Source organism: Oryctolagus cuniculus, chromosome 2 (genome assembly GCF_964237555.1).
Source record: "Oryctolagus cuniculus chromosome 2, mOryCun1.1, whole genome shotgun sequence".
Lineage (NCBI taxonomy): Eukaryota > Metazoa > Chordata > Mammalia > Lagomorpha > Leporidae > Oryctolagus > Oryctolagus cuniculus.
The window spans coordinates 111,997,676-112,016,561 of NC_091433.1; the positions used below are offsets into that span (position 1 = coordinate 111,997,676).

Sequence of the window (18,886 nt, forward strand, 5' to 3'; positions counted from 1 at the left end):
TCAGGTGACAGGGCCCTTGTGGTGTGAAAAGTCAATACATGTTAAGTAGGCTGCTATAATTTTGGAGTTAATGATCTATAAGGAAGAATGTTCAAGACCTGAGATTTTAAAAAGGGAGGCTTAGGATTTGTTATAAACACTAAACGAGAAACAGGGCCGAGAAAGGGCAGGCAAGCTTTATTCATTAAAAGTCTGGATGTTTGGGGCTTTTTTTCAAAAATTTTGAAAAATTGTTTTGACCTCTTTTTGGCTTAAACAGGTCAGTATTTAAAAAGCAATTTCTAAAGAATGTTCACATGTGGGGGCCAGCGCTGTAGCATAGCCAGTAAAGCTGCCACCTGCAGTACCTGCATCCCATATGGGCGCCGGTTCAAGTCCCAGCTGCTCCACTTCCCATCCAGTTCTCTGCTATGGCCTGCGAAGGACCCCTGCACCCACATGGGAGACCCAGAAGCTCCTGGTTCCTGGCTTTGGATCGGCTCAGCTCTGGCCACTGCAGCCAAATGGGGAGTGAACCAGCGGATGAAGACCTCTCTCTCTCTCTGCCTCTCCTTCTGTGTAACTCTTTCAAATAAATAAATAAATAAATATTTTAAAAAAAGTTCACATGCAAATTATTTCCACAACTGTCTCCCCAAGAGTACCCAGGCAGCCTGCCTCACAGGGAGCTTAATCATTGTATATTTCACCGCGATATTTATAACAACTACATCACATGGATCCACTCTGTAGATTTTATTTTTAACAAACATTGACAAACAATAAACGTGGGGAAAAATGAAGGTTCAGGATGAGGCTGGCATTTACAAAGCGATCTATCTCTGTGGAGTGTCCGTGTCCACTTCTATTTCCTCGATCTCTTGTACTCCAGGAGCAGCACAATCAGCCTGTTGCGCTGCGTCCTGACCTTGCTCGCGTAGTGCTGCTGGAACAGCGTCCTCAGCTTCTGCCTCAGCAGCGCCAGAGACGGCAGGTGGTGGCAATCTGGTATATTCAGCATCAGGTGGAAGAATTCCTCCCACACCTCCAGGTGAGGAAGCCTGCGGGACAAAGCACCCACCACAGATGAAAGGTGGCCTCAGCACGCGCGGCAGCCCCTCCTCAGCTGCCTCCCAAGGCCTGGACAGTCACACACAGCTCTCACCCAAACGCAATTAACCCATCAAGAAGGGAAATGCCGAATCTATTATCAATGGGAGAAACTGAAGATCCAATTAAATGTCTAAACATATTCCCCCAAAATGATTTAAGGCAGTCTTTTTTTTTTTTTTTTTTTTTTTTTTTTTTTTTTGACAAGCAGAGTGGACAGTGAGAGAGAGAGACAGAGAGAAAGGTCTTTCCTTTTGCCGTTGGTTCACCCTCCAATGGCCGCTGCGGCCAGCGCGCTGCGGCCGACGCGTCGCGTTGATCCGATGGCAGGAGCCAGGTACTTCTCCTGGTCTCCCATGGGGTACAGGGCCCAAGGACTTGGGCCATCCTCCACTGCACTCCTGGGCCATAGCAGAGAGCTGATTAAGGCAGTCTTTTAGCAAAAGCTCTGCAGTGGACAACTTTTTTTATTTTTTTTTTAAATTTTTTTGATAGGCAGAGTTAGACAGTGAGAGAGTGAGAGTGAGAGAGAGAGAGAGAGAGAGAGAGAGAAAGGTCTTGCTTTTTCCATTGGTTCACCCCCCAAGTGGCTGCTACGGCCGGTGCTGCGTTGATCTGAAGCCAGGAGCCAGGTGCTTCCTCCTGGTCTCCCATGGGGTGCAGGGCCCAAGCACTTGGGCCATCTTCCACTGCACTCCCTGGCCACAGCAGAGAGCTGGACTGGAAGAGGAGCAACCGGGACAGAACCAGCACCCCAACCGGGACTAGAACCCGGTGTGTCGGCGCCGCAGGCGGAAGATTAGCCTAGTGAGCCGCGGCGCTGGCCGACAACTTTCTATTTTTAAGAAATTATCTGGGCCAGCGCCGCGGCTCACTAGGCTAATCCTCCACCTAGTGGTGCCGGCACACCGGGTTCTAGTCCCAGTCGGGGCGCCGGATTCTGTCCCGGTTGCCCCTCTTCCAGGCCAGCCCTCTGCTGTGGCCAGGGAGTGCAGTGGAGGATGGCCCAGGTGCTTGGGCCCTGCACCCCATGGGAGACCAGGAAAAGCACCTGGCTCCTGGCTCCTGCCACCGGATCAGCGCGGTGCGCTGGCTGCAGCGCGCCGGCCGCGGCGGCCATTGGAGGGTGAACCAACGGCAAAAAGGAAGACCTTTCTCTCTGTCTCTCTCTCTCTCACTGTCCACTCTGCCTGCAAAAAAAAAAAAAAAAAAAAAAGAAGAAATTATCTGCTCAGGGGCTGGCACTGTGGTGTAGCAGGTTAAGCTGCAGCCTGCCATGCTGGCACCCCCCAGAGTGCTGGCTGGAGTCCCAGCTGCTCCACTTCTGATCTAGCTCCCTGCTGGTGCTCCTGGGGAAGCAATGACCCAGGTGCTTAGGCCCCTGCTCCCAGTGTGTGAGACCTGGGTGCAGCTCCTCGTTCCTGGCTTCAGCCTGGTCCAGACCTGCTCACCGTGGCCATTTGGGGAGTGAACCAGTGGGTGGAAGAGCTCTCTTTCTCTCTTTAAAATAAATAAATAAATCTTAAAACAAATAAAAAAGACACACACGCATAAAAACCAACCTGTCTGCTTTGGGCTTGCTGTATATACCCTGCTGCTAAACGAGTAATTTAGCCAAACGGCCAAATGAGAATCACAGCTGCCTACGAGTCAGGACCAGGCAGAGTGGCTGGACTGCCCAGGAGAGAGACCCCATTTAACAGCTGCAAGGACTACAGTGGTTAGGGCTAAAGCAGAAACTCCCGAAGATGGACACAGGCAGTGGGGAAAATGCAGGACATAGCCCGAGTTGTACCTCAGACAGGAAGCCTGCCCAGCTTTGGTCCTTTGACTATGAGCAAGAGGAAGAACGAAGGAACTGCTAAACATGACGACTCCATATGCAAAATATAATTATTCCACGTTTTCTTCCAGGTCCTGACCCTAACATTTATGTGTGGCCTGTGACATTTCATAAAATTATTGGCAACTCTTTCCTCCTTTCTGCTTTGGTAAGGGGAGGCGAGTCAAGGGGAATCTCAGTTTAATGAATTTTAAAAGATGTCAACATATGTAAGAAATTCCCTGAGTCTGTCTGTAAGATGAGTGCACTTTTCTGTGTATGTTTTTATACCTCAAACAAGTTCCAGTGGCACCATGAGCGGCTGAAAGCCAGCACCATCATCTGTCTGTGTACGCATCATGCCAGGTGGGCCACTGTGCCGACAGGAAGGGCTCCAGTGCTGTCACTGACACTGGCCGAGACTCTCATGGACAAGAGTCTCAGAGGAACCAAGTCACGCAGGGCTGGGACTTCACACCCTGACGCCTCTCGTCACGTTACTTCCTAACTTAGAAAGCACCTTCGCATCCACTTCCTCTGCCTCTTCTAAGCGACATCCGAGCAAAGTAGATCCGTGTGAATCCACTGGCTCAGAGAAGCGAGCCTGCGCTCAGTGACATCAGGGCTCCCCTGGAGGGACAGAGGAGTGCTCGCGTGTACAGTGCACAAGGAGCGGGCTGGATGCTCTCAAGGACCTCACAAGGGCACTGGCTGCTGGGTTCTCACAGGTGGGGACCCACGTGACTGGCTGGCTCACTGTAGTGCCAGCCCTGTGCTGTCAGCACACGGCCCGAGGCACAGGCGTTCTGTGTGGCGGCCGAGACCCTCTTGCCGTCAGGTGAAGCCAGCATTCTACTGGCTTTGCTGTCTGTGTGCTGAGGCCCCAGGGCTAAGACCCACCTTCTAAAGAGGCCCTCAGGCTTCCAAACGCCCCCTTCGTTTTTCACCTTCATGTAAGTGCCAAAGAGCATGCAGTACACTGTGGCAGCAACTCCAAAGTAATCGATCTATGAAGAAAACACAGTACAGGTGACTAGACAGTCATCCACATAGGACCACACTGAGATGCCCAACCCAGGCAGCACGCTGACTTGTCACAGGATTGGGGAAGCTGTGCGTTCTGCTCCCCGATGGCTGTGAACCTCATGGCAGAGCATGGGTGCCTCCTTAGGTAGTCCCTGGGAAAGTCCTGTCCTCCCTCCTCAAGCCAATGTGTCCTTTTCAAGTCCTCTGTTCCGTCACGCAGGGCAGACAACACTCCCATCCTCCCCAACATGGCCAGCCTGCAAGTCTTCCCAACTCCCTGGCCTGGGACTCTGGCTCTTGTTCTTGATGGCACCCCATGGCCTCTTGCTATGGGAAACCCGAAGACAGAGGACTACATCCATTCACCCGCCCCGCCCCAGGAGGGGCTGGGCCAGCATCCTGCAGTCTGTGGCCTCACTGGTGGGACAACCTACCAGACACATGGCCCCATCCTTGCCACCTCTATCATGGGCTCCCAGACAGCCACAAGTCTCACCTGGAAACTGGGCAACTGGGTTTGTTAACACAGCACCAGAACTTCACAATTATCCCAACCTGTATTTTCCTTGTCATTTAATATTCGAATTCGCTGAAATTTCTGGAGACAGGGTGGGCATTCGGCATGCTGGCTAAGACAGTGCTTAGGATGCGTGGATCCCACATGGAGTGCCTGGCTTGAGTCCCGGCCCCTCTGCTGCCCATCCAGCTTTCTGCTCATATGCAGCCTGGGAGGCAGTAGATGCTGGTTCAAGGACTTGGGCCCCTGCTACCCACGTGGGAGACCTGGGCTGAGTTCTGGGCAGTGAGAAATCATGATAGATCTCTCTCTGTTGTTCTGTCTCTGACTTTCAAATAAGGTGCAAATGACAAAATAAAATTCTGAAACCTTCCTTCAGGACAATAATGGTCCACTTCTAACACCTTTTGGAGCTGGCCACACACTTGGCTGGACATCTGATTAGCACTGTCGATCACCAACAAATCTCCCTTGTTGCCTGTGAGAACAGCACAGGTGTGTCCAACACCATGCATGGGGAGGGTTCTGCGTGGGGAAGGTGGGCTGGGACACCCTGGGCGTTCCGGCCATAAGGAACGCAGGCGGGCCAGTGTGAGCTCAGTAAGCCAGGCTGGCCCTTCACAGCCTGACCTCCACTCTGAAGGCCTCCCAGATGATAGATGATTACTCTTCCTGAGGATCAAACTCATGGATTCTATCTGCTCTCCTTTTCTGGTTACAGAACTGATAACTGATTAATATGAAGGAAAACTTTAGGAATAGACTTGATTCCCCTTCTTTCCACATTAAGTTCCTCCTTCAACTGCTGCTCAAGACACCCGTTCAAACTAACTAGATGCCCACGTTCATTCTGACAACCTAGGAAATGCAATTAAGGATGACACTTTGAAATCTCTCGCTTTCACGCGATACCTGATAGTTCCATGGCTTGTTACTGAGCATCTCAATACACTGAAAACCAGACGTCTCACATTTTCCTGTAAACGCAGTTCCTTTGGGAAACAGTTTCATATCTATACTCTGACCCAGGTCAATCAGTGCCAAGTCAGCAGACAAATCATCCTCGTCACTGTCCTGCTCCAAAAACCTGTACCGAACACAAGCAAGGACCAGGGTACATGAGCACAAGTAACCAGAGGCTGCCAGGGAAAGGTTAGGAGAAGAATCCCAGGAAAAGTGAGGCACTTGCCTGTTTCCCAGTATGAAGTTATCCGGCTTAATGTCTCCATGAATGATTTCACAGTCATGGACTTGTTCAATCATGTAGAGCATTCTGATGGCAAAAGAGATGACGAGAGCTTGGGGCATCACTTTTTCAGGGGTATTTTTATAGAGGTTAATGGCATTCTAGAAACAATGCAAAGTGGAATCCTGAGTTGGTTGCAGAAGATTAATGAAATGTTGTCAGGAGCTTTACCCCTGGGCATCACCCCATAAAAAGATATATGCCAGGCACAAGCCCAACGTGTACGTCGTGTCCACATGGTAGAAATGAAAGCACTTACTAGTAGTGTTCCATAACTGTAGAGTTCTCCTACTAATATGCTCCCATTCTGGAACAGGTGGGCAGAGTAGAACTTGATAAACATGTGCCGTGAGATTGGACTGAGTCTCTCCATCAGCTGGGTCCCAATGTAGAACTCCCAGGGGTTGGCAGGCTTCTGCACCTGCACAATCAGGTAGGTGACATTCATACTGGTTCTCTCATTCTGAAATGACTCCATGACTCCAAGAAAGTAACCTCCATCCCAACAAAGAATGTGGGTTGAAGGTGATGGCAAGCTATGCGCTGTTCTGCGGTATGAAGCTTACTCCAAGTTGATTTCAGTGGCAGGGCAACCCTGAATTCTCCTCGGATAGTGTTAGTTTCTTACCACGAAAACATCACTATGGGGACAGCCGTCTGGCACAGTGGTTAAAGTGCCATTTGGGATGCCTATATCTCACACTGAAGCCTGGGTTCAAGTCTTGGTTGCATCTCTTCCAGCTTCCTGCTGATGCACACCCTGGGAGGCAGCAATGATGGCTCCAGTAATGGGTTTCTGCCAGCATGTGGGACACGTGGATTGCATTCCAGGCTACTGGCTTTGGCTTGGCCAGGCCCAGCTGTTCTGGGCTTTTGAGAAGGGAACTAGCAAATGGAAGCTCTTTCCCTCTCTGCCTCTCAAATAAAATAAACGTAAGTAATTTTTAAAAAATCGTTAACTTAAAAAAGAGGCCGACTACAATTCATTTCTATGTCATATAGAGCTACTGTGATCACTTACCTTTAAAGTAAATTTCTGTTTATTTTTGGTGTCATCCACGTCTCCATGGGTAGTTTCATAGACTTGAGCAAAGGCCCCTTCTCCAAGAAGGTGATTGACATAGACCATCAAAGAACCTTGGGAGACAGACATGTCAAAATGACCAGGCAACTCAAAACAGGAGAGGCTTTATCAAAATGGAGATTCTGTAAAATACTCTTAGTGTTTGAATTGCTTTAATACATTAAAATGGATCTCGGTCCCTAGGAAAGGTCTTGGATGACAGTGGAACAAATGCCTGCCACTCAGAGCCCATGATCAGATTTTCTGTGTGGAGGACCACGGGCAGCTCTGCGGCCAGGCCTGTCACTTAGCCACACGGCCCCACACACTTTCAAGTAGGCTGCCTGCCCCGAGTGACCACTGAGATGTTGGGAAGAACACAGAAAAACCCTCTGTAAAGTGCCGGACAATGTTTTTGGATAAATACTCATGTTTTACAACAAAATAAAAGGACAAACTATACCCCTAACCACTGATGTTGAGAACACATAATGTAACCACTCTAATTTCAGTAAGCCCTATTTTTAGCACAGTTTTTGTTTCACAGAAAAGTTGCAAAGGAAGTCAAGTTTCTGCATCTTCTGAATCTGGTGCCCCCTACGCTCGCTAACTCTCACATAACCAGGCTTTCTTTGTGACAATAAAGAACCGACAGTGGTATGTTACCATTGTCTAAAAGCCACACTTGATTCTCATTTCGTTAGTTTTTCCTGCACATTCCAGGATGCAACGTATTTTATCACCAGGTTTCCTTAGCCTCTTCTGGGTTGTGATGACTTTAGACTTTCCCTATTTTTGATGACCTTGACAGTTTCAAAGAATAACAGTCAGATATATTGTGCAATGTCCCTCAACGTGGGCTTGTTATTTTTCATGTGGTCACACTAAGGTTTTGGTTTTAGGGAGGAAAACCACAGAGGTGAATTTTAAAGATTCCTAACATTTTTAAAAAAGAATTCATGTCAAAACCAAATATATAGAAAAAGTAGATCTCTGGTTTCTAGTTGGCATGTAAGAGGTTTGGAATTCACCCCTCCACCCTCACAACAAAAATGCTGAACAACCGAAAACCAACAACTCTTCTTAGACCTTAGAGAACTGAGGTCACGGGCACCCTGCTGCTGCTCCCAAAGCTGGGGAGATGGACAGGGGATACGGAGAACCACAACAGAGAAGGCTGCACACCTCAGGCCTTACTTTAAAAGTCTCGATGGAAACCCAGAGATGTTATGGGAGACAAGTGAGGACACAAAGGAAATTTTTGGCTTCTGACCCCCACAGCAACAGCAAAGAGTAAACACAGACTAACTCCTAACCAGGCCGGCAAAAACCGCACACCAAAGGCCAATTTATCCCAATCCCTTTCACAGACTACGTGTGGTCCTATTTATCTCAGTTCCTTTCACAACAGTAAATGTGGTTCCTAACAAAATATTAAAAGGTGAAACAGAAAACAAAAAACATGGCTTGAAGAGAGCAAGATTCAAAAACAGGGCTATGGAAAAGCTTTTGGAATTATCAGATGACTAACTTTTAAAAAATGATGATGATCAGTATGCCAATAGCTGTAATTGGTAAGTGGACAACGTACAAAAATAAAAAAATGTAAACAGAGATGGAAACTCTGAGAAAAAGAAATTGCTAGGAATAAAAAATAAACCATTGTGACAAAAAGGAAGAATGGCTTTCGTGATCTCCTCAATAAACTGAGTATCGAGAAGAATCAGTGAGCTTGAGGATATGACGAGAGAAACAAAACTGAAAGACAAAAAAGGAAGGAAGGAAGGAAGAAATTAAAAGAATGGAACAGGGGTGGTGCTGTGGCACAGTGGGTTAAGTCTCCGACTGTAGTGCTTGTATCCCATATGAGCGCCGGTTCTAGTCCCAGCTGCTCCTCTTCCAATCCAGCTCTCTGCTGTGGCCTGGGAAAGCAGAAGATGGCCTAGGCACTTGGGCCCCTGCACCCACATGGGCGACCCGGAAGAAACTCTTGGCCCCTGGCTTTGGATTGGCACAGCTCCAGTCGTTGCGGCCATTTGGGGAGTGAACCAGCGGATGGAAGACCTGTCTCTCCCTCTCAATGTAACTTTACCTCTCAAATAAATAAATCTTTTTTTTTTTTTTTAAAAAGAATTGAACAGATTGAGAACTTAGGGAAAATCACAAAAGGTGTAACATATGCATAATGGGAGGATGAGAAGGAAGAAAGGAAAAGAAGGAACATTGGACTAATAATGGCTGAGGACTTTCCAAACTTCATGACAGACACTAACTCACAAGTCCAGGAAACTCAGAGACTATTAAGTAGGATAAATACCATAAAACTGACACCCAGGCTGTCATATGCTAAGTGTGGGAAACCATGGACAAAGAGAAAATCTGGAAAGAAGCCAGAGGAATAAAGTCGCCTTACTACAGAGGAGCAAGGACAAGAATTACATCGGAGTTCTCAGAAGCCATACAAATAAGAGAGTGGAATCAAACATGCAACGTGTTAAAACAAAAAAATACCAACAACCTAGAGTTCTACATCCAGTGAAATTATCCTTCAGATGTCAAGAATAAAGAATTTCTTACACAAAAATTAAGAATCTGTCACGGGTAGGCCTGTACAATAGAGAGATACTACTAGATACTAGAACGGCTAACCCCAAAACACTGCCACCACCAAATGCTGGCAAGGATGTGGCACAGGGACTCTCGTTCACTGTGTTGAGAATGCACGACGGGGGCCTGGCGTGGTGGCACAGGGTTAAGCTGTGGCAATGCCAGGCCCCCGTATGAAAGTGCTACTTTGAACCTGGCTACTCGGCTTCTGATTCAGCTTCCTGCTAATGTGTTTGGGGAAGTAGAAGGCAGCCCAACAGCTTGAGCCCCTGCCACCTCTGCTGGATACTAGGAAGGAGTTTCTGGATCCTAGCTTCAGCCTGGCCCAGACCTGGCTGCTACAGCCATTTGGGCAATGAACCAGTGGGTGAAAGATGTATTTTTCTCTGCTTCTTACTCTGTTTCTCTTTCAAATAAATAAATCTCATAAATCCCATATGGGCACAGGTTCCAGACCTGGCTGCTCCACTTCCCATCTGGCTCTCTGCTGTGGCCTGGGAAAGCAGTGGAAGATGATCCAAGTCCTTGGGCCCCTGCACCCACATGGGAGACCTGGAAGAAGCGCCTGGCTCCTGGCTTCAGATTGGCACAGCTCTGGCTGCTGTGGCCATTTGGGGAGTGAACCACTGGATGGAAGACTTCTCTTTCTCTCTGCCTTTCAAATAAACAAATCTTAAGGAAAAAAAAAAAAGACATGGAAAAACCTTAAATGCTAAGTAAAAGAAGTGTCTGAGCAGTTATATACCGTATGAGTCCAATCATATGCTATTCTGGAAAGGGTAAAACAAGAGATAGTAAAAGGATCAATGGTTGTCGGGGGTGGGAGACGGGAGGAAGGGATGAGCAGGTGAAACACAGGGGACACTGAAGGCAGTGATGTTGTAATGATGGATACATGTCAATCCCACAGAATGTACAAAACCACGGAGCCTAATGTAAACTCTGGGCTTTAATATATAGACAGTGTATCCGTGGCTCATCAATTGTGACATATGTACCACACTTGTGCAGACGTTAATGGAGGCTGGCACCGTGGCTCAATAGGCTAATCCTCCACCTAGCGGTGTCGGCACACCGGGTTCTAGTCCCAGTCGGGGCGCCGGATTATTTCCCAGTTGCCCCTCTTCCAGGCCAGTTCTCTGTTGTGGCCAGGGACGGCAGTGGAGGATGGCCCAAGTGCTTGGGCCCTGCACCACATGGGAGACCAGGAGAAGCACCTGGCTCCTGCCTTTGGATCAGCGCGGTGCGCCAGCTGTGGCGGCCATTGGAGGGTGAACCAACGGCAAAAGGAAGACCTTTCTCTCTGTCTCTCTCTCTCACTGTCCACTCTGCCTGTCAAAAAAAAAAAAAAAAAAAAAGTTAATGGAAATCTGTGATTGTGTGCAGGTATGTGGTGGAATAGGTATATGGGAGCTCCATACTTTCCCCTCAATTTTTCTGTAAGCCTAAAGATGCTCTAAAACCTAAAATCTATTTATTATATTAAAAATGCTCTGCAGGCCAGCGCCACGGCTCATTTGGCTAATCCTCCGCCTGCGGTGCCAGCACCCCCAGCACCCCCAGGTTCTAGTCCTGGTTGGGGCACCAGATTCTGTCCCGGTTGCTCCTCTTCCAGGCCAGCTCTCTGCTGTGGCCTGGGAGTGCAGTGGACAAGTGCTTGGGCCCTGCACCCGCATGGGAGACCAGGAGGAAGCACCTGGATCTTGGCTTCGGATTGGCGCAGAGCACCGGCCGTAGTGGCCATTTAGGGGAGTGAACTAATGGAAGGAAGACCTTTCTCTAACTCTGCCTGTCAAAAAAAAAAACTAAAAATGCACCGTGTAAAGTCTTGTTCCCACTGTTGTCCCACTCCCACTAAGTTAACTGTGTTAGTGTTAAGTTTCCTCCAGCGGTTCTCCAGACATAATAGAAATGTATATTATAATTTCCCTTTCTGAGAAACAAGTAGCAGCATATAATACAGTTTTGCCTTTTTCGTTTTGTTTTGGAGACCACTTTCCATCATCACGGAACAGACTTCTTTGTTCTGTTGCCAATGCCTGTACTTTGCTGTGGAACTGTATACCAATAACTGCAGGAAATTCTTACAAGTAGGTGGCTGGGTCTAAGAGTATGTTCATTTTTTATTTTGATAGACACTGTCACATTGCTGTCTATAAATTACTTGAGTTACAGTGCCAACAATAATCACAATCCTGTTGTCACCGCTTAACGCTTCAGACAATTCTTTGTTGGAGGTGGCGTGAGGCTGGAGAATCTCACAATCATGAGTGATCAAGTTCCCATAGAGAAGTAAGAATTTAAGGTTGTATTATTCATGTAGTTCTTACCCAACTGAAATTCGGTCTTGGGCTTGATGGCTGGAAGTTTGCATTGCCATTCAAAAACATTTGGATAGGAATTCACTGGTTTTGAAAGTCCAGATAGAAGTCTGAGAATCAAATGATCATCCCATGGGTTCTCGATAGTGAAGTCTTATGGGAACAGAAATTTAAAAAAGGACATGAATTCAGTACCCAAGAATTTTAACAAAGAAATAATAGATACAGTAAGTACAGACATACATTAAATAAGCTTTCAAAAGTTGTATCTTTTCAAGAGTATCGATTCAAATAATAAATAACTATTTTTGAAAGTCAAAATCAGCAGCAGGCACTGCGCTGTGGCAAGGTCAGTCGCCGCTTGGGATCCCTGTTTCCCGTATCGGAGTCCCACCTCTGCTGCTGACTCAGCTTCCTGCTAATGTGGCAGGCGGCACAGATGATGGCTCAAGCATTAGGGTTCCTGCCTCCACAAGGGAGACTCATGGAGTCTGTGGCTCCTGGCTTTGGGGCGGCCCAACCCTGGCTGTACAGCGCATTTGCAGAATGGACTCGTGGTGATCTCTTGCTCTGTCACTCTGCCTTTCAAAAAGCAAGCAGGGGTGGGTGTTACGGCATGGTGAGTTAAGCTACTGCCTGGGATGCCCACATCCCATTTCAGAGTGCTGGCTCAAGTCCCAGCTACTCTGCTTCCTAGCCTGCTTCCTGCTAATGTGCTTGGGAAGGCAGCAGATAATGGCTCAAATACTTAGGTCCCTGTCACGTACACGGGAAACTCTGATGGAGTTCGGGCTTCTGGTGTTGGCCTGATCCAGCCTTGGCTGTTGTGGGCATTTGGGGAGTGAACCAGTGGATGGACGATCTCTATATCTTCCTCTCAAATAAATCATTTAAAAAAGTTAAAAATAAACTTAAAAAACTGGTGGCTCTATAGTCATTTGCCATTTTATTTGCTTTATAAAGTAAAGTTAATAATTTGAAAGGCAGAGTGAAAGAGACAGGAGGGGAGGGAGAGAGAGGGCTATTTTCTATCTGCTAGCTCACTCCCCAAATGCCTACAACAGCTTGGACTGCACCAAACTAAAGCCAGGAGCCAGGCAAATCAACCTGTTCTCCCACATAGGTGCTAGGAACCAAGCACTTGGGCTATCATCTAAGGCCTCCGAGGTACATTAGCAGGAAGCTGGATGGGAAGTAGAGGCAGGACTCCATCCCAAGCGGCAGCCTGACTCCCTGTGCCAGGCCAGCCCAGTTCAGCTTTATAAATTTAGACCAACATTCACCTGTGGCAAAGGGAATCACGGCGGTCACAGCTTGCCCCACCTGCCTGAACTGCCAGATCCTGATGCTACAGCACAGTGCCCACCTGTCCTGAGGGCTTCTCTGGACATTATTCTGGCATGCTCAGATGGATACTCTTCTATTGTCCTTCTACTCACACCCACAAAACACTTCTTGACCGACATGCAATTTTGAATGTATAGGATGTATTTTGGGTCCACAAAAGGGAAATAATTTCTAAAGGGAAGAAAGAGTTCCTCTCCACTGTGGGGTAGTATTAAAAGTCCTGCTAGTGGCAGTCAGGAAAGACCCGGCAGTCACCACTTAGTGCTGAGCACATGCAGAGTACTGTTCCGAGCACTGGACACTGATCACCTCACTTGGTTCTTGCAACAAGCCTCCAAGGTAGGCACTCGCACCCCCTCCATTTCATAGAGAAGGAAAGAGGGGAATGGAAGGCTGAAGTAACCCTGGTCAAGATCATGGGACTACCAGGCTGAGTGAGCCGGGATAAGAATCTTGACAATCTGTCTCCTGAATCTTTTTTACACATGTTTTTGTTTGAAAGGCAGAGTAACAGAAAGATCTCTTTCATCAGCTGGTTCACGCTGAAGCCAGGAGCCTGGAGCTCCTTCCAGGTATCAGTCAAGTACCTGGGCCACCACCCGCTGCCTCCCTGGCACATTACCAGGAAGCTGGATCTCAAGGGCAGAGTAAGTAGGGCTCAAAGCAGATGCTCAGGGTGCAGGTATCCCAAGTGGCAGCTTAACCCACTGCACAACGTCCACTCCCAAAGTGTACTCTCAAGCAATGCATAAGACTGGCTCTGTGGAACAAGGCAGGGAGGAAGGGTTGCCTGCTTAACCTTGAGCCTCAGCAGACTTTTCTATAAATTGAGAAAAATGTGGAAATTAAATGTCTGGCACAACACAGACCCTCAAGGTCCAAATTCCTTCTTCCAACAGTAGTTCTTTTGATACCTTCTAAGATTACAGTAGGTCGAGCTGTCCTTCAGGCACCTTCCTGTCAGACTGCACTGTAACGCACTTACGCAAGTCAGTGACTGTGCTACCCTACGGTATTCAAGGTCCCCCTCTTTCAGCTCCTTTCACTGAGCAGCCTTTCCTCATGCAATCATCCTAAGACCAAACATCGGTGCATACTTGGAGCACTGGCAGTCCCAAGAGGACACATCTGCATCTCTTCTGCTTGGAGCCCAGCGATGGCATCTGGGGGGCCCTCCGCAGGGGCACAGGCTGCGTCTGTGAGCTTACACGCCTCCAGGCCCCACTGGGCCTCGCGGACAAGTGCACCGCCTGCTGCAGGCTGGCTCCGACGGTGTAAGGATGCTGAAGAGACGTCGGTGGGGAGTGCTTGTGCTGGGCTTGTCTCTTGAATCGGACTGGATGTGTGAAAGGGACAGAGCAGAAACAAAAGCATCATACAATTAGACCTCCGAGGATGCTCTGATCAACACTCGTGGGAGTGTGCCGTCATTTGCAGACATGGTGAGTGGGGACGAGGCAGCCACCCAGCATGCGCACGCCCAGCTGCACGGAGGGTGACGGCTTGCCTCCTTGCTTCAACTCTTTCACCATCAACAACATCCTTCTGTGGCACACTTAGTGCCACGGCTTTTGCCTGTGTGAGCTTTTTGTTGATTTCACTATTTAAAATACCCCCAAGCGTAGTCCTGAAGGACTATGCACTATTCCTCAGTGGAAAGGCTGTGATGCATGCTATGGAGAAAATACACGTATTAGATAAGCTTTATTCTGCACAAGTTATGGTCTTTTGGCCACAAATTCAACGTTAATGAGTCAGCAACAAACATTAAATAAGGTGCCGTGACCAGAGGCTCACAGGACGAGCCTTGTGTTCCCCCTAAGAGCAGTGGTTCAGAGTTCACTGATCCAGTGTTTGACTGACTTTACAGAACACAGAATAAGGAGTCCATTGTGTGTCTATCTCCACATACACACACCTCTCAGGCCTACGTTCACTATTATGTATTTCTGGGGCTTGCAGCCATCTAAAACACTGGCATTCCACACAGGTGCCAGTTCATATCCCAGCTACTCCACTTCTGATTCAGCTCCCTGATAATGGCCTGGGAAAAGCAGAAGACGGCCCAAGTGTTGTCCGGGCCCCTGACACCTACATGGGAGATCTGGATGAAGACCTGGCTCCTGGTTTGGGCCTGGCTCAGCCCTGGCAATTGCAGTCACTTGGGGAGTGAACCAGAAGATAGAAGATTTCACTCTCTCCTTCTAATTCTACCTTTCAAATAAATGAATTAAAAAAATAAATATTTGGGACTGGCGCTGTGGTGTAGCAGGTAAAGCCGCTGCCTGCAGTGCTGGCATCCCATCTGGGTGCCAGTTCGAGTCCCAGCTGCTCCACTTCCTATCCAGCTCTCTGCTATGGCCTGGGAAAGCGGTAGAAGATGGCCTAAGTGCTTGGGCCCTGCACTGGCATGGGAGACCAGGAAGAAATTCCTACTCCTGGCTCCTGGCTTTGGATCAGCACAGTTCCGGCCATTGCGGTCAACTGGGGAGTGAACCAGCGGATGACCTCTCTCTCTCTCAGCCTCTCCTTCTTTCACTGTGTTAACTCTGGCTTCCAAGCAAAATAAATAAATCTTTAAAATACATATTTTCATATAAATACATTTATACATGTAATTGCATACACTGATATTTTGTTATTTTTCTGTAATTTTTAAAAAATGAAATTCTTACTTTAGAATATTTTTAGACTTAATATAATATTGCAATTCCTTTATACTCCCCACCCAAAGTTCCCGAATGTCATCATCTCCTTTGACAGTGTTGTCCTTGTGAAAACAAAGCAGCATGTGCAATACTAACTGAACTCCAGACTTCACTGGGACCCACCAGCTTTCCCATCGCTGTCCTGCTCTGGGAGCATCGTGGACACTGTGCTGTATTAGTCTCTTGTCTCCTTCCTCCTCTCTCATCTGTGAGTTTCTCAGTTGTTCCTAGTTTCCCAAGACCTTGAGAGTTTTGAAGAGCACTAGTCAGGCATTGGGTTTCTGTGACTTTTCCCTCATGGCTAGGCTGGGATTACTGGAGTGTGGGAAGGACAGCATGGCAGGTGCACCCCTCTCACTGCATGCAATCACCGTGACTCACTGGCAATGCTGACCTCAACCACGCAGCAAAGGAGCTGCCAGGCTTCTGCATACTCCCACGGTGGATTCTACTGGCTGCATACACACTAGCATGTTCCACGGTTTTTACATATGGGAAATATTTCTAATGCTTTGTATCAGAATGAAACAGCTATTAGGGGTATTCATACACACTGCTAGTACACTGCTACTAGTAACATGAGTATCTGTTACTAGTAGACGCATAAAAGGCTAACAAATCCTTTATCCTTCTCCATGAGAATCCGTTCAGCTGAAATTCTAAGTCTCCCCTGGAAATCTGCAAAGGTCAACTGGCACTTTTTTTTTTTTTTTTTTATTTGAGAGGTAGAGTTACAGACAGTGAGAGAGAGACAGAGAGAAAAGTCTTCCTTCCGTTGGTTCACCCCACAAATGGCTGGTATGGCCGGCTCTGCGCCGATCCGAAGCCAGGAGCCAGGTGCTTCTTCCTGGTCTCCCATGTGGGTGCAGGGCCCAAGCACTTGGGCCATCCTCCACTGCCCTCCCAGGTCACAGCAGAGAGCAGGACTGGAAGAGGAGCAACCGGGACCAGAACCCAGCGCCTATATGGGATGCCGGGGCCGCAGGTGGAGGATTAACCAAGTGAGCCATGGCGCTGGCCCTGGCACTGTTTTTGTTGCTTATGGTAAAAATAACAATCATTGGTGAACTGAATCTGAACTGTGTGGATCTGGTAGGGACTCACAGCTTCAGGCTTCCTTGGGTATGATGACTCTTGTAATGGTCCTGTCCCTGGAGGGGACCTGAAAGCTCCATCAGTGGAGTTGCTGTAAGAGCTGTTAACCCCCATGGAGATAAGGCTTCTAAGCTGGGGAGCTCCAGCCCCTGGTCCTGTGTGAGGCCTATTTCCTTGCACGTGAGCTGTCCCAAGGGCGTAAAGACTACAGTTCCTTGGACAGCATGTGCCGTGCCAGCAACCGTGATTTCTGTTCTATAGATTTGTAAATTATTGCAAGCACAGCTTAGGATAGTCTTGTGAATGAAAAGTCTGGTGGGGCTTAGGAAGATTCCTGGTGGCAGCACGCACTGTGCCCATTGAATACAATTTTCAATTAAAAGACAAAAAAAAAATCTGTTTAATCAGCATTCCCTTTATCATTAGTGAGCTAGTTTCTGCATTATCTTCTCAGACACATTCTATTTTTGTCTTTCATCCGATCAAATTTATTTTCCGGGGTCTTAGATGAATGAGAGGTTGTTGGTAACAAGAGGCAGGACAGCAGAGTGGTGAGAACCAGGGCTCTGAAATTAGAGCATTAGGAGTTCAAATTCCAGCTCTGAAAGTTAGGAGTTAAATGACTGAATCAGTAGTCTGCCCTCTGAGACTTGGGCTCCTCGTTTAGAAGAGGGAAAAGCACATGCCTACCATATCTAATGGGCTATGAAGAAGCAGTCGTGTGTGCTCAGTCCTGCAATAGTTTTTGTTGGGGTTTGGGGCTGCCGAGGATCTGCAGTGCCGCTTGCAAGATGAGTGGAAATCCGTTGCAGAGAATGTTCCGCAGGGATCTGCTGCCCCAGTGTTTCCCTCTCTGCCCTGATGTGTCAAGGGCATCGGCCCACCATCGCACCTACATTCAAAGAGCTCCTGCAGACTGAGAGCTGCCAGCTGATACAAAGGCACTAGTCTTTAAGGGTGAAATTAAGTGACGTTACATAGGGAAAAGCAAAGCTGCAATGGAAACAGAATAAGAGACCCCCCAATACCTGGACTTTCTGTCTTTTGAGGGCTCCACCATGTTTTCTTTACAAGCAGCCAAAGGAGCATGGGTGTACCCTGTTGCAACATTTTCTGAAAGATACAGAAAATAAGAGACAGACTCGTGACATGTACATGTGCATGTGTACACACACACACACACACACACAAATGTGATTTGGTTACAAAGCCTGAGATTCTTTTTAACACTGATTTTCACTGTAATTTCAATCTAGTGCTGCATGGCAAAATATGCTGTAGATTCAAAATATGAGTGTGGGTGAAGGGAGCAGGCAGATCCCTTAAGAAAACCTACTTTACTATACCTGAGCATAACAATCCTTCAGGAAAAAAGTGTCCAGAAGGTAGCAGGTTCTGTGGGCAGAATGACCAGCCCATGGGGCTTAACGGCTCAGAGGGCAGGAAGAACCCCACGACAAGGACACAGAGTGTACAAGGCTGCAATGCTTGTAGAGGGCAGAGATTTCTGTGCCTTTCAGTTGAACACATTTTAGTGAATCAGCATTTAGTTGATTAAAATGACTGTCGTTAAGTCAGAAAACCACTTGGCAAAACTTATCATTGCTCTCTTAAAAATAAAAATCACAAGACAGAAATATAAACCACCAAGTGATGCTAATACTATATGAAGGCAATATTACAGATTAAATTTTGTCATATTCCCTCACTGAACAGGTGTTAATACTTGCTAGTGTTAGAACACTAGCTTCTGTTTATAGAATCAAAGTAGCAAATACTCCAGGATTAGCTAATGTTGACTTTTTGAAACACTCTCAACTGATTAGATTTCCTGAACAAACAACAAAAAACCAAAAAAAAAACCACACAAAACCTTTCCACTTTATTGAAGTGCCAGGCTTACTTTACATTTTGTAATTGTCTAAGTCTTAGCTAAACACTCCTAAAGAAATCTATCGTACTGGGTTAGTACTCTAAGAAAAAATTCTTACTCCATAGTCAAAAACTTTCAGGGCTACGGGTTCATAATTCCACTAAGATTCTCT

At 47.4% G+C, this 18,886-nt stretch overlaps 1 protein-coding gene across 2 annotated transcripts in view; it reads right to left on the reverse strand.

Moving 5' to 3' along the window:
- Window positions 1-716: 716 nt before the first annotated feature.
- The window catches only part of BUB1 (BUB1 mitotic checkpoint serine/threonine kinase), a 51,350-nt gene continuing 33,180 nt past the window's right edge, over window positions 717-18,886 (reverse strand). For both annotated transcript variants that reach the window (XM_051836320.2, XM_051836327.2), the window contains 9 exons: window positions 17,870-17,954; window positions 14,136-14,374; window positions 11,701-11,844; window positions 6,722-6,837; window positions 5,960-6,121; window positions 5,644-5,801; window positions 5,367-5,541; window positions 3,812-3,918; window positions 717-1,040 (listed from right to left, as the gene is read on the reverse strand). In XM_051836320.2, the coding sequence (XP_051692280.1) occupies window positions 845-1,040; window positions 3,812-3,918; window positions 5,367-5,541; window positions 5,644-5,801; window positions 5,960-6,121; window positions 6,722-6,837; window positions 11,701-11,844; window positions 14,136-14,374; window positions 17,870-17,954 (1,382 nt within the window). In that variant the 3' untranslated portion in view covers window positions 717-844. The remainder of the gene's footprint in view (window positions 1,041-3,811; window positions 3,919-5,366; window positions 5,542-5,643; window positions 5,802-5,959; window positions 6,122-6,721; window positions 6,838-11,700; window positions 11,845-14,135; window positions 14,375-17,869; window positions 17,955-18,886) is intronic.